Genomic DNA, 15,510 nt, shown 5'->3' on the forward strand with positions numbered 1-15,510 from the left:
AATGGTTTGTAATATTTAAAGGCTAGATCACACTGCGAGAAGTTAATTGTGCTGTGTGATATCTTTTTTTCTCATTTTGTTTGTTTTGCTTGGTTGAGTCTTTTTCTACAAGTTTTTGAATCTTAGCATAATGAACACTTGTTTCCAGAGCTACGCTATCTTCTTAGTCGGCGTAGCCTGGGCACCAAATTTAGGTTAAATGAAACGCGGGTAGATGGCGTTCGATGTTTTAAAGAGCTGTCAAACACTTCCTGCTTCTCATTGACGTTAGGAACAAGGTAATTTGCTAACTTGTGGTATCTTGTATTTGCTAGGTTATTCATGCAACCGACTGTGTACTTCTAAATTTAGTAATTCAGTGGACAGGTTTAACTGATAAAAAAAAACATCAGTGTTGTTTTTCGGTGGTTCATCGCTCGCTTTACAATCATTTTGGATTTAACTGCGATGCACGGTCTCGGAAAAGAAACTATGATTATTTTTGTGCAAACAGAAATATATTTTCAAGTAGTAGCATTTTTCGCTTCTAAGAGTGAAGTAGTGAGCAATATTCTGCAAAAGTAATTTGGAGGATCAGAGATGAGGAAGTTTCTTTTCCGAGAATTACAAAATTAGTAAATTCACTTCAGAATGGCAGGGCCAGGCTTCTTAACAGTTTGAACGTTATTACATTTCCTGTTTAATAACTTCATGTTTCGCTTATTTTTTGTCGAAACCTTCAGAGTGCAGACTTACAAATTTCAACTATCCTGAGTTAGATAAGAGTTTCCTGTTCCTCGAACGGCTTTTATATCTCCCAAGTAGAGGTCAGTTGAAATTTATCTATAGGGGAGGAGAAAGAAGAAAATTATATTTCCACGTTTTTTTTTTGGATCGGAATAGTTGTTTTTTTTTTTGTTGTGGAAATTTTTGTTTTTTCCAGCCACTCACTCTGGCCTAAAGAAACCTGTAATTGAGTAAACAAAGGTGAAAGAATGACTGTTTAACTGATTCATAAGCAAGCAATTGATACTTGCAGATTTGTAAGCAATGCCATATCATCTTAATAGGACTTAAAACCCAAAGTTTAAAGCTTTTCAAGCTTTCGTTTAATGTATGAGCACATAGAGGTAAATATAGAGGAACACATTTACAAAAATTTTCATGTACAGCTACAATTATTTAAACCTGTCCAATTTCTATGATATACACGATAACATTAATAGTGCACCAAATGATATTGTATTAAGATACTTTTGATCAGTCAAGAGTGATAAAGATTACAACAAAATGATTACTGATTAATAGCAATATTGATAGTTTAATCGATAATCTCCTTATTTTACGGTAGACAGTGATGTATAGGTAATTTTTATCAAAAATTTAAATTTGTGGGTGGGGATTTACTACCTGAAAATAAAATCTGTTTATTTGGCTTCCCTGTTTAAGGTACATGTATTATTGAGGAAACTACAAAATGTGAATATTCATTTGGCATGTCAAAGAGTAACTATTGACATCAAGAAAATTTGAGATATTTGAATAGGTCAATACTTAACAAGAATGAATGACTAGCTTGATGATCTAGAATCTAGAAGGGTACACATGTTAACTTTCGAATGCTCTCTCAAAAGTTAATTATTTTCCACAAACTTTGACCTTAAATCTTTCCTGTAACATATTTTGAAAGGTGACAAAGTTAGATCAAATTGAGCAATAATCATATGAATAACGTCAGGGTCACCAGGGCTCAACACTAACAGTAGCCCCCCAGCCACAGACTAGTAGAAATTCAGTTTTGGCTGGTGGTTTTCAATTTCCATTAGCCAGTTTGGCAAATAAACAAACTGAAATTGTTGTACCATCTAAAAACACCTAAGATGTCACTAGCCACTTGGCTAGTAAGTTGAAAAAACTAGTGTTGAGCCCTGGTCACTTTTTTATTTGGTTTCATTTTGGACTCTATTTTGACGTAAGATATTTACAAAAATTTACTCATACTGTTAGACACAGTTAAATTTGTAAAGTGTTTCTACAGCATTCACTAAATATTTAAGACTGACTGAGAGATGTACATCAAAGGTCTTTACAAAGGAGAGACAAACTTTATCCAGTCCTAATACTCTGATGCTAAATGAGTCTATAATTAACAATTATTCGCCGAAGAGGAGGTGCATATTGTTGAATAATCCCCGAGACGAAGTCGAGGGGATTATTCGACAATATTCACCGAACCTGAGGCGAATAATTGTTTTAGTATAATTTCAGAGCTGAACAACAGAGAAATTTCTAAAATCATAACATTTTAGTAACATTTATTAACTTTTTACTTTAACATTTTATATAAACCGCGTGGAGTGGTTTATATAGCGTCTTATATTAGGAACCGCTCGACCAATCAGATTGCTGGAAACTCTTTGCTCAGCTCTGAAATTATACCAATTATACGTAAGTATTGGATGGATGAGGGATGATGTCTTCTACACTTACATTAAATCCCTAAATAAATAATAGTATCTGTCTTAGCTTCCAATACTTTAAATAACATAATTGCAATCACATTATCTTTCTTTAATCCTATTTAGAGTATCTAACTAAAGTATACTTCACAATCAATTTTGTTCAACTTAGTTTACTTTACTAAGGGTTATCCGGCATGAGATTAGTAAGAGGCTGTATCTGTATTAAAATCTGTCAACCTCTTGTGTAACAGGTAAACTTGAGAATTATAGAAAGATTTTTACAGGGAAAACTATGTAAGCTAACTTGACTGTAGAATTTGTACACTTGACTGAAATTTTGTCAACATTTGACAATGCTAACTAAAAGTTTTTGTTCTACTGAGAGACATGTCGAATGTGTATGGTAATTATTATGCTGTATACTTTCTGAAGAGATATATCATTTTATCGTACAAAGCACCTTGTGTTCTTGATTGTCTAGGAAAAATATTCACACCCAAGTGTAATCCATGTGGTTCTGCACATTTCTGTCATTTGAATTTTACTGAATTTGTACCCCTCATAAGGGAAAGTTTTGGGTTAGACTGTACCCTCTTCACTTGCCAAAGGTTACAGATAGGTCTCATTTATTTCTAATTTATCGCAGTTTACTGGCATGAATTCTGCTTCCATGTGTGCCATTAAATCAGGCATTATGGATTCTCTAGAGCAGCCAGATATTTATCTCCAATGAGATCCTAACTGGGTTGTAATCATTTCAGGGAGGGGAGTAGTGGTCAGTGAAGATTTGGGTCAGAAATAGGGATATCTTTTCCTTGACCTCCTGTAGTTGTCAGATTTTCATATTTGATATTTGCTTCAGCTGTTTGATCAGATTCCATGTCAACTTCTGCCAGACAATCAACTGACTTTGCCAAGACCTCAATGTACTCCTAAAAGTTCCAAGGTTACAATGCATCATCAGAACATTTTTTTTTTTATCATTTTAAGTTAAAATTACAATAGGGTGCAGTTTTTATTACTTCAAGGATACTTTTTCCTGCTGGAGTGACAGTGGTATTCTCTTGATTAAATTTTGCCCTTGTTTAAGTGTTTTCTGACTAAGCATGGCATGCAAGAACAAAAATATTAAGAAGTGCCATATCTGGGTTTGGGAATAGAACCAAAACACAGGTGAAGAACAATTTTGTCATAATCGTTGATTATCAAAGTTTCTTTATTTCCATTTGTTTCATAACCACTATAATTATTCTTTACATATCCATCACCAAAAAAAAATTAAACTAAAACATATATTCATATTAAATACCTGAGATGACTCAGATGAGAGAAGTTCATCAAGCTGTTCAGTGAGCTCAAAGAATTCAGGACGGCTTTTAGCACTTTCACTCCAACATTTTACCATTATTTTATAACTAAAGGAGAAGATAAAAGTTCATCATCAACAAAATTTCAAAGAATGCCATCAGTGCAAGACAATATTGAAATCAAGACATCATAATTATCATGACCCATTGTTACAAAATCTCTGTCTTGTGACAAAATGGGCACCTCTCCAGGGTGGACCCATTATAAGTCCAGTTCATGAAGAGTATGACTGTGAAGCCAAAACTTTGAATAGGTAAACTAACTGCTTACTTTATAGAAAAAGTACTACAAAATGGAGGTTGTCTGGATTATTCCAAACATTCTGTAACAAGCTGTAGAAACGGTATCACTTGATGATGTGAAATATTAGTGCTTATAACTTGATAGTTCAAATAGAATGCTGGCAGAATTTTTTCATCTCTAAATAGGTACTATCATACTCACATATTATCAGGACAGTTAATTGGACATTCCATGCGATATCCATTTTTAAGTATTGTAAACAACCTTTCAACAGGAATTCCAGGATAAGGCGTACCACCTATACAAAACAGAGTAAAGAGTTAAATTCAAAACAGACAAAAACAGAATTAAGAATCAAAATAGGGTTAATATTAAAAGAAAATTCTTAGATACATTGTGCTTAACAGGGATGCTGAAATACTGGCTGAAGTTCATAGGGGGTTGCATAATGTTCTTAATATGTATTTGCTGCACAGTGAGTGTAGGGAGTGAGCAGCAACTTAATCAGGATTTAAGAAAATTATAGGGGGTGAGCAATATAATGAGGATTAAGAAAAATATAGGGGGTGCAAATTCTTGAATTCATCACTTTTTACCAGAATGCATTGCATAAATTTAAGCAGAGTGCACTGCACCATGATTGTTCTGTTTAGTGTGTTGCGTTACACAGCATTACTAATGTAAGGACATTTCTTATATGTACTCAATGGTGTTGTAAATCTTCTTTCCTAAGTAAAGGCAAATTAACTAATCACAAGTGTTGTATGATAAATCTACTAATCTTGATCACTGAATGAAGGACAGTTGAATTAGAGCGATGAAAGGAGTCACTTAATCAAAGAATAACTCTACCTTGTGTAGGTTAACATGCTGCTAAGTAGGAAAGCAAAGGGCAGTTGAGCAATGGTGTTCATAGAGCCCGTGTGCCTCCTACCATTTGCTAGCGCTTTGAAATCTTCTGCCCTCAAAGTGAAGCTTTCATTATCATATCGCTTAATGGCTTTCCTTTGTGATGTTATAATAAGGGTTAGTTTTAAGATGTCAATTCCCCATCTGAATGTTGTTGAGGTTTGGCAAAGCTGGTTGAGATGGTGTTACAAAAGGCAATATTTTTCTTCTATGTGCACGCTATTTTCTCTGTTTTTAAGTATACTTTGTCTCCTGCAGAAAATAACTTCAGAGATATGTTTCTCAATGTAAGTCTTGAAACAGGCAGGAAGATGAATCACTCTATGTAAATTATTTTGCTATCAACAGAAGGTTCCACAGCATTACTATCTTTTAGATATGCTAGTTTATACCTACCAAGGGTGAATATCTCCCACAGAAGGATTCCAAATGACCAACTGAAGTAAAAAATAGCAACACAAATCAATCAGAGTGCATGGTTTAAGGACTAGGCGCCTCTGCTACCATCAATAAAATGGGTACATTTGATATATGTTAAATTTGATAGTTGAATTGAAACTAAATGAAAAAAAATTCATGTCTTGAATGATTGTCAAATAAATTAAAAGGGAAAAAACTTTATAATTTAAAAAATTTATTAATGAAAAAATAATATAAATATATTGGGCCAAGTATCTTACACATCAGTCTTGACTGTATACTGTTGGTCAAACAGGGCCTCTAATGCCAGCCATTTTACTGGAAGACGTCCCTGAAATAGACATGAATGAAATTGTGTTTTTGATAGTTTCCCATAACCGATTTAAAATCATAACTACATTAAACCATAATTGCATATTAAATTCTAATTATGCATGATGAAAAAAAAGAAATGTTTACTAAATGTTAATCAAAGTTAAGTGTAGGTTCTAATATATTATACAGTCTCAAACTGGAATTTTGTAACTCATGTCAGTCCTGTGATAGCAAAGTGTTTAGCACACAATTATGCAATTTGCCATACACTAGAGCTTTTTTAAATAGTATGAGTCTTGTGTAATTTCTTATCACCTTAAATAACTTATTCAAAGCATGGGCAGACTATTGCTTCTATTTTTTCTAAGTATTCTTTGGAAAACATAATGACACTTACATGAGTTGTTCTCCTGTAATAATCTGTGTTACCCAGATTTCTAGACAATCCAAAGTCTGCTATTTTAATTACAAAGTCTTCAGCAATTAAAACATTCCTTGCTGCTAGGTCCCTGTGTATGCACTACATTGCAGTTTAAAGGAAGCAAATACCAAAAAAATTGTCATTAATATTTCCTGGCATCACCTATCAAAACTCAGAAGTGTTAATTTTCTGTACTGAGTTTTAACAATATGTTTTTGTAGTATTAATCATGACTTTTTGGTTGTGGCTGTGTATCTAATGAATATGATGTTTCACAGATACCTCAAAACACTAGGGAAAAAACAATTTATTTTACAAAGGTTTCAGGATAGAATGGATCCAAATTAGCTTAAGGTGAACAAGTCTGAGAAGCCTAACAGTTTAATCTAAGGTGTTCTCTCCTTGTTTGGAAGCTTGTTCAACAAAACCTAATCATTTTACTTACTTTACTGCTGATGTACTTTTATTATAGGCTGCTATCTATTTATATGACCATTATGGTGTCCAACTAGAAAGCTTTTGCTACTTTGCATGGACACCATGCACCTCTCAAACTTATCTTTATGGCCAAATATTACTTTTGTTCTTCTCTCTCTCTCTCCTATTTTTCATATAAATATTAACTTCCATTAATAGTGTGAAATAAATAAAAGTTCAAAGTAGTGATTGTTGAAATCAACTGTTGTGAACAATATCTTCTGTGCAAGTGAAAATATTATGACACAAATTGTGTAACAGTCAACAATCCTAGACACAAGGGGTTTCAAAACAAGCTAATCAATCAATTTTTAACAACCAGTTACCTTTTTTGAAGATAAGTAACTCATTCCTCTGGCAATTTGGTATGCAATCGATAACAAATCCCTAAGTGTTAACTGAGCTGCAGTCTTCTCGTTGACTTTAATTAGAGAGGGTCGATTATCACGAAGGAAGTCACGTAGGTTTCCATGTGGGCAATACTCAACAATGAGATATAGGGGACCTAAAAGAATGAAATCTCAAATCAGCTACAACTTTTTACAATCAGGAAATGATCATTGAGGACAGTTTTAAATTAATATGTTTTATTGGTATGCATGAAAGTTTAAAGAGTTGATTTAAGCATTTTCCTTCCTGATTTCACTACTCTTGTTTTCACCACAGTTCCATTTTCTCAATAAACTTTGACATGTAGCTATGTAGTCAGACAGAATTGTAATAGCTGCAGTGTTTGCAATACTATTTTGATAAAGTTGAAGCTTGCATTAAATATTGTGATTTTGAAGACTTGAGCTTGTTTTCCAAATTCATTTTGATTTAGATTTTTGATTTTCTTCTTTCTTGAACTGTAGTTACCATTACCTTGTACAGTACAGGCTCCAAGAAAGTTCACTATGTTCTTATGACTTCCTATTTCCTTCATAGTTTGCATTTCAGAGATCAGATCAGACAATTCAGCATCAGTGGCATCTTCTATGAAGCAGAAAGAAATACAAACAATTTGTACGATTTGACCACAACTTAGTCAAAAGATTATTTTCAAAGCTCATTTGAGGTCATCCAGAAAAGGTTTCGATTAGTTTCCTTTTGTTTTCTTGGCAAACTTTGATTTTTAAACAGTAGTGAATGAACCATCTGTTCATGTAGTCATGCAAAATTCAGTAAATCTGCAATGTTTTCTGATAATCCATTATGAATATAAAGACTGACTACCAACCTTTCAGCATCTTTACAGCAACAGTACAAGGTGTAGGAGTATTTGGCAATTGAAAAGCTTCTGCCTTTGCGACATAACCAAATGCACCCTCCCCAGCTAGATCCTTTATAAAAAGCATTTCTCTAGGTACCTCCCATTTTTCATCCAATGGATAATCAAATAAATCTGAAATACAGAACCATCAAAAGGTGTGGTTGAAATAATTAAGGTTTAAATACTTTTCTAGATTACAGTAAAAGAATAATGACAAGTATGGAAGAACTTCTTGTTAGGATGAAGGCGACCAATATTCATTGCATCAGTGTGAAGGAGTGACCTTAAATGTTGTTCTGGTTGACCACCTTGGAGTTACTTCTGCCCCAACCCCTGTTCTTCATGTCTCTACAGCTCAGACATTGTAATGAGTGCATGTCGTCTGCCTGTGGGACTCATGACATTTGGTTCAAAGGATGCTGTTTACATGAGGGGTAGCTCATTAGGAATGATTGAGCTCGATTAAGATTCCTTCAGGAGCACTCCTACTAGGGATCGATGCACCAGAGAAGACTCAACCAAATCACCTTATTCTAAAAAATTGGCATACCATCTGCATATGTTACCACAGTTCCTCCAGATGCTGATGATGATAGCTGGGATCTGTAACTACTGTGTCTCTTGTGTATCAAGGGTAAAAGTGAGTGTCTTTGTGTGGATGCTACTAAGTGCCCATTCTGAAAGTTAACTGACAAGGGAGGTGTACCATCAATCCCTTCTTCTGGTAAGTTAGGTTCCTGGAGGATTATTGGCAATCCTTGATTTTTCTTTTCTTTCTGTTTCCATTTAAAGAAAAAGACGGCTATAGCCAACAGAATAACACCCATAAATGCTCCTATGCAACCCACAATTACTCTTATTTGCCGAGATGCCATGCTTTGACTTGTAGACTGTGTTGTAAGTGCCCTGGAATCAACAGTTTTTGGTGTGCTGGAAGTGGAAGTATGAACTGTGGGAAACAATGAAATAAAGAAAGGTGCTTACTTTGTGTCAACACTAAACAATAATTATTATTGCAATTTAAGATAATTAAATATAACAAACATCCTTAAAATCCGATTCTTTTTCCATAAGGGTACACCTTTGCAGACTAGTAATGCAATCAAAGACTAAAGTATGAAATGTATAAATTATGTCAATTATTAATTTAAAGAGGTTTTTTTGGAAACTTTCATGTCCCTATAAGCAAACATTGTGGTATTCTCTCTCTCTCTCTCTCTCTCTCTCTCTTTTTGTAGGGATGAACCTCTCTCTCTCTCTTTTTGTAGGGATGAACCTCCATTGCTTTTAGGATGGAAGGAAGAGTTGGAGCTAGTACCCTTGTGCTTTTAGGTTTCGGCCAACCATTTGTATTCAGAAAAGGATATAATCCTTGGATTAAAGGAAATGTGTATTCTATACCATTATAGATAGAAAGATACTTTATTATAAACACCTTGCAGCCATGGGCTGAATTACGGAATATTTACAAGTACAGATGATAAAAAGGACGTGTAAAATATTACAACTTCGTCGTTAAGAAAGAAGGAAAATTATCTACATCTTATAAATATGGCTAAAAATAAAACTATTCTTCAAGCGCTCGGTTTTGCATATGGGGAGAGTGAAATCAGTTTTGCGCCTCAGTGCGTATCTACAACTCTTCCTTTGGGGGAGGAGGCTGTGGAGTCTATAGGTGGGGTTACGGACTATCTCGTCAAACAGGTTGGTTGAGATTTTTTCCCTCCTCTCGTGAAGTTTCAGTAGGCCAGCCGTTTCTAGTGCTACACAATATGACAGGTTAGGATAGATGATTCTGAGTGCCCTTCTTTGGATCCGTTCCAAATCTTCACTGATGTAGTTTGGTAGAGAACGGTGGAATACAGGACTTGCGTATTCCAAGACGGGCCTAATACATGTCACATAGAATTGCACAAGTTCGCTTGGTGCAACTCCGGATCTCTTGAGTTGTCTCAAAAAGTAGAGACGAGAGGAACATTTTCTACTTAGTTCAGAGGTGTGCATGTTCCACTTTAAATCGTGGCTAATGGTCACGCCTAGCAATTTGGCACTGGTGACTAGTTCAAGGGGTTTGCCATTTATGACTAGGGGTTCAAAATCGTGGTTGCTGTTATAATTTTAAAAACAACTCAACCAACCTGGGTCCAATGTTGTGTTGAGACTAAGTGAGGCACTTTGGTAAACTCTTCCATAGGAGTTGCATACAACACAAGAATACAATCCCACATCAAATTCTGTGACATTGTCAATGGTTAGGTATGAAACATGTAAGTTTTCCTTGGTGTCAGGTGTGATGGTGTATTTTGAGTTTGAAATAATGCTTGTGAAATTTCCAAAATCAACATCAAGGTTATCTGCAGATGGTGTGTTGGTCCATTTTATCCAGTCGAAGTGGGGAACAGTTGTTAAACTTGCTTCATTGTTTGTTTGTAAGCATGTAAATTTTGCCAGACCATTGACTCTGATGCTGATGTTAAGTAGCTCCTTTTTTGATATGCTTGGTACAAGCCTGCTAAACGTACCTATAAGGGAAAAAGATTGGTGCCAACATGAGATGCTTGTAGAAGTGGCCAAAGAAAATTGATACCATTGTTTTGTTTGAAGCATTCAAAGGCAATTTCTACTTATCTCCCTAGATGGATTGCCTGTCCATCCCCAGTTAACTCTTTTACTCCCAGTAGTAACCAAAACATAATCTCTCTTAACATTATCATGAATATAATATGATTTTTGCTATTGCATAAATAGCGCTCTCTACTGCGAGGATCATGCATCATATGTATCTATAATACCGCAGTTCAAAATATATGAACTTCATATAATCATTGTATCTAATACGATATAGAGCAGACAAGTGACAAGAGTAAGGAAAAACATCAACATTGGGATTCTTGGATGATCTAATATCAAATTCTTCAAACTGACATCATGTGAATTATATGGCAGAGAGTAAGGAGAATTAATGGCAAGATCTTGAGAGTGAAAGAGTTAACCTCAAGGCTTTCTTCAGGTTTGCCTGACAGTATGCTGTTATTACCAATTTAAACTCCTGTGCCAAGAGTGGCACAGTGAGAGTGATGTGTCTTGTCAGGGCTTAAATTTGGATTTTTTTTTTATCCAGAGTCAAGCACACCAACCATTTTGCTTTGGTGTCTCCAACTGAGTTGACAAAAAAAGTTAAATTTTGTTTTACTAGATCTCCTTGAATAAGCATGCACATGCTATTGAGTGCTCTTCTTGAATAGAGACCTGTGCCCAGGGCCATAATTCCATGCACACACCCCTCTCCTCCCTCACTTTTTCAAACAGTAAGGATACAAGGAAAACCCATTTCTATTGCCACTTTATTTACAACTTCTTATGTGTCAACTACAGTGGAATCAGTACGGGAAAATAATAAACACCCCCTCGACTAAGCACCCTCCTTCCAATAACTGTCCCTCCTTTATGGTGAAAGCATTAGGAAGTTTATTCAAGGATATATGGAATTTTAAAAATGGTTGATCTAACTATGTTTAATTTAACAATTAGTTCAGAGCTGTGGAAGGTTTTGTTTACTTTTGATTGAATGTTGGTTACAGTTAGTGGATGTTATTATTAGTGATTAATACCAGTATGCTAGCAATGAAGATTCGTTGTTTTTTCTTTATGATGGGCATGCTGACTCATTCTCCCCTTAAGAAGCAATTAGCCCTTTGCTGAAGTTAGAATATTGTGAATAAATTACTTGATAAATGAACTACAAAACAGAAGTATTTTAAGAGACAGTTGATTATTTTTTTGCCTGTTTTCATATGAAATTTTTTTCAAGAGTCTTTTGTTATGTAGGAAGTGTAGAGCTGTAATCAGTTCTTTTATGATAACACTCGTAGACCTCAAAGTAGTCTTACAAAGTCTGTGGAATCATTAATAAATTAATTTTTGAGAAGAAACAAAAACAAAACTAAGCTAAAAACAAACCAAAGGAGGTGAAAAAGAACCAATTTTATGTTAGAAGAATCCAAAAGACATTGAAACGTCCCTTTCCCATGTTTCTAAATTAAATACAATGTAGATTTCCTAGATGATAACTCGTTTTAATTTACTGGTAGCTCTGTTTATCAGAGGAGGTGGAAAAACGAGACAAACGCCTTTTATATGTCCCACAAAAGGCCACATCAATTTACAATAGAAATTTACAGTCTTATTGTTTTTACCCTCAGGTGTTGATACAAAGGAAGCAGACAACACGAAAATGACATTAAGAAAACAGGACATTTGAGATAATCTCTAGTTGCTTCTTTCAGTTCGACAATTGCGAATGTCTGATTTTAAAAAAATAACATCGCTGGCTAATTTTTTACTTTTGAAGTTTTAAGATAATAAACCAACCACCACTGAGCTTCCGAGCGAGATTAACAGCGACAGTACTTTGTGTAATAAAATAATGTATTTAAAAAAATTAAATGATGTCGCTGTTTGACGGCAGTAAGCCGCTGCCTATAAGAATAAGCCTCAATTAAGCGGGGCCAACGTTTTTATTTAATAGCATTTACGAATAAAAGCACTCGTCTTATTTTTTCTTGCGCCATTATGAAAAGAAGGTTTAATTCAATGTTTACGACGGTGGCGCTGATACGCTCCTATGCAAATTTAATCCATCCTCATCAATAACCGTGTTTGCTCTAATCTGAATGATCTAAAGGAGATGTCTCAAAATACGAATTCGGTACCGCGTGTTTGACATTAAACAAACTCACTACCATTTAGAATTGATGTTCTATTGAAATCGTGTCGTGAGAAGTGCAGTTCGTCTGGACAACACTGTCATTCCATTAATTAGACTGAGCAACCATACCAAACAGCTGTGCCGTGATTTTCGTGTAACAATCGTAATTACACTCAACCCAGGCACTTCTCTTTTTCCTTTTTTAATCTCATGCACTTCAGTTTAAAACGCGCTCTCATGCAAACGAATGATATGGAGTTGGTCGAGTTGGGGATGTCAGAGCGCACGGTCCGGAAGCTGTTCCAATCGTTTTTGATGTACACGTAACGATTTTAACCCAGCTGCACTTGTGTCTCGGGCCAGCTAATTACGCTGGATTGTGCATTTCCCTCTTAGCATTATTATAAATATTATCAAACACTTGCAGCTTACAGTTTTGGAACTGACCATCCCGGACGCACACCCTGTGTTGTTCGTGGCAAATTCCCGAGTGATCAGGCTGTGCGGTTGCTGTCGAGAAACAAATGAATAGAATTGCTGTGTCACAATGATATCAGTTTAGTGGGAAAAGTACGCCTGCATTTCAGTAGTCTTTTCACTGTACGCGCTAAAGGTGTGATCAAAAGGAACGTGCAAATTTAGGAAGTATTCTAAAGAAACAAATGCGCTCACATAAACCATGGAAAAATGTAAATAATAATAGAGAAAAAGCTTCATTAATACCGCCTTAAGAGGCCAAAATTCACCTTTGAAATGGCATCCGACGAACAAAGTGATCCAAAGCCAGACTAGATGCGCGTTAGATTCCCTAGCCATTCCAGTTTTCAATGGCTTGTCTCTCTAGTTTCTCCCTATTGTGACATTCTTTCGTTGATCTCAAAGAAGTCTTCTGACGAATCCGGCACATGTAAACAAGGAGAGCGGCTGAGGTTTATGCTAACTCTGCCGTCTCCCGTCTATGATAGTGCGGTGATCTTGTTTCATTCGACTGTTACCCCCGCGTCACGTAAGAACGTGTCAATATTAGCGGAAATTTATAATACAAAAATTGCCAAGTTTGGATCTCTGTCTAGATAAACAAAAAATAAGAGTCCTAAGAACCCAAATCAGTTGAGAATTCGGTGCAAATTCAAAGATTTCGCTTGCACTACAGTTACCGCTAACACCTGATAAAATGTAATTTTCCAGAATTGCATTGTTCTGACGTTTCTGCACGTCCTTCATTGGGCATTTGGTAGCCAAAGGCAAAAAGCGTAAATGACGTTAATCTCTTATGAAAGGAACCGCTCGAGAGGAAATTATTTTACGACGCACCAAACGGATTTTGCAGTTTTTAATGAACTATTTTGTCTCCCTAGCTTTCTAAGCACAGGCGTATGAGTTCTCACGGTTGGAAACACAGAAACGCAAACGAGATGAAATTCGAATTAAATTGTTACTAACAACACAGCGTGCTGCTTGAACTTCACGGGGCAAATATTGTTAATGGGCAATTAGTGAAGCTTGACAAAGTTCTTCTACACTATTTCTTATAAGTAAGGCATAATCGTGGCCTAAGTTATTGGGGAATCAAACACGCAATAGAGGGCCATGTAAAGAACGACATTTTAGTTTCAGAGAGAGAGAGACAGAGAGGGAGGGAGCAGGTGACACGCACGCCAGTTTGTCAATTAGCGATTGCCATGGCAAGGCGTGCGTAAATGGAACTCGTCAATGCCAGAATTGATTGAAGTGGTTCTAGAAGTGCTTTTTAGATTTGTTTTGTTCGTTACCGCGTGTATAAATTGACTTTCACTATTCTAAAATACCAGATTGTGTGTGTGTGTGTGTGTGTGTGTGTGTGTGTCTCGGAAATGCGTTAGGAGACGTTTACAATGAAGGAAATCTTAATCTCCTTAGTTGACAATCGGTGAACGCATGAAAGTCGGTTGTGGTCAGGATTTTGGAAGAGTTTATTTGCGATTTACGCTAATATTTTTCTTGGTTTGTTTTTAACGATCAGTAAGTTAATGCTTCTGGTGTTGCGTCTGCTTAACTTTCAGTAGGGGATGAAGATGATTTGAACTAGGAAACCTAGACCATTAGGCAAACTAACATGTAGATTTTGAAGTTTATACTCGGTTGTTGTGGGATGTGACAACAGTTAGAAAAAATGCTTTTGTTTTTAGGACTTACTGATAATCGACTAATTTTTTAGATGTTTTTTCCTTTCCATTGCAAAAGTGTGTGTTTAGTCTTTCTTTTGTAAATTGGGCTTCATGCTGTGTAAATAAAACTTCGAAATACCCTTTTTAATGGTTATTATCTTTTTGTGTGGTGGGTGTTCCCCCAAGCTCTAAAAAGTTTTAGATTCTGTGATGGAAAAAAAATTAAAAATAAGGAAATGAAACTGTGCCTATGGGATTCGTTGCTGATTATGCGTTTTCTTTAAACTAATCAGAGTCGAGAAAGTATGGTCTGTAAATTATTATGCATATTTGATACCGTGACGGTATCTAGTTTCATACATTTTCTTTTGTTTGTTTTGTTTTGAATTTTCATTTAGATTTACAATTATTCTAGTTCATATATTTACTTCTAGACTTCAGCTAATTTAGTACACCGCTTCAGGACTTTTTGAATACATACGTCTGATTAAGGGTACAGTTTTTCGTTAACATGAGAGATTTTCAGTTCATTTTTTTCCAGGTTTAAATGAAATCATAGTCCCATCATGTTAGATCTGTTTAGCTCGCAGGTGACTAGGCGCTTGAGTCCAAACTCTTTCAGCTCTTCTTTTTTGAAATAAAAGAGTTGCTAGTGATCCAGCTGAGATGAAGGTGCAAAATTGAAAACAGTATGAATTCATATTTTCCAATATTGATTGAAAGCGTTTATCTGTGACCACAACAAACTGGGAGCCTGACGGTAAAAATGCAATTACATAATTGGATCGTTGAAGAGACCTCCTCAATGC

The 15,510-nt window shown here is 35.5% G+C and overlaps 1 protein-coding gene and 1 long non-coding RNA gene across 4 annotated transcripts in view; one reads left to right on the top strand and one right to left on the bottom strand.

Moving 5' to 3' along the window:
- The window catches only part of LOC148741957 (uncharacterized), a 12,658-nt gene extending 252 nt beyond the window's left edge, over positions 1-12,406 (top strand). Inside the window, exons 1-3 of one of the 3 annotated variants that reach the window (XR_015990231.1) lie at positions 186-278; positions 8,040-8,822; positions 9,115-12,406. This is a non-coding gene — a long non-coding RNA (uncharacterized LOC148741957). Of the gene's footprint in view, positions 1-185; positions 279-789; positions 807-8,039; positions 8,823-9,114 lie in introns of those variants that run through there. The other 2 variants (XR_015990233.1, XR_015990232.1) reach the window with 2 other exon arrangements.
- LOC111322733 (fibroblast growth factor receptor 2) lies at positions 1,066-13,756 on the bottom strand. Its single transcript, XM_022925895.2, has 13 exons — positions 13,301-13,756; positions 12,987-13,064; positions 9,985-10,368; positions 8,397-8,795; positions 7,814-7,978; positions 7,459-7,569; positions 6,921-7,099; positions 6,094-6,216; positions 5,642-5,712; positions 5,358-5,398; positions 4,254-4,350; positions 3,751-3,856; positions 1,066-3,373 (listed from the first exon to the last, which is right to left on the bottom strand). The coding sequence occupies exons 1-13, from the start codon at positions 13,368-13,370 to the stop codon at positions 3,218-3,220; spliced, it is 1,980 nt and encodes a 659-aa protein (XP_022781630.1). The 5' UTR covers positions 13,371-13,756; the 3' UTR covers positions 1,066-3,217.
- Positions 13,757-15,510: the final 1,754 nt, after the last annotated feature.

This window comes from Stylophora pistillata, chromosome 1 (assembly GCF_964205215.1).
Source record: "Stylophora pistillata chromosome 1, jaStyPist1.2, whole genome shotgun sequence".
NCBI lineage: Eukaryota > Metazoa > Cnidaria > Anthozoa > Scleractinia > Pocilloporidae > Stylophora > Stylophora pistillata.

Excerpts from the sequence above, each read along its gene's own strand:
- LOC111322733 (XM_022925895.2), bottom strand. The coding sequence starts at position 13,370 with ATGGCTAGGGAATCTAACGCGCATCTAGTCTGGCTTTGGATCACTTTG. Across the intron at positions 6,217-6,920 it reads GTTACTTATCTTCAAAAAAG|TGCATACACAGGGACCTAGC; the intron begins GTAACTGGTTGT and ends ACTGCAATGTAG. Across the intron at positions 4,351-5,357 it reads GTGGGAGATATTCACCCTTG|GTGGTACGCCTTATCCTGGA; the intron begins GTAGGTATAAAC and ends TGTTTTGTATAG.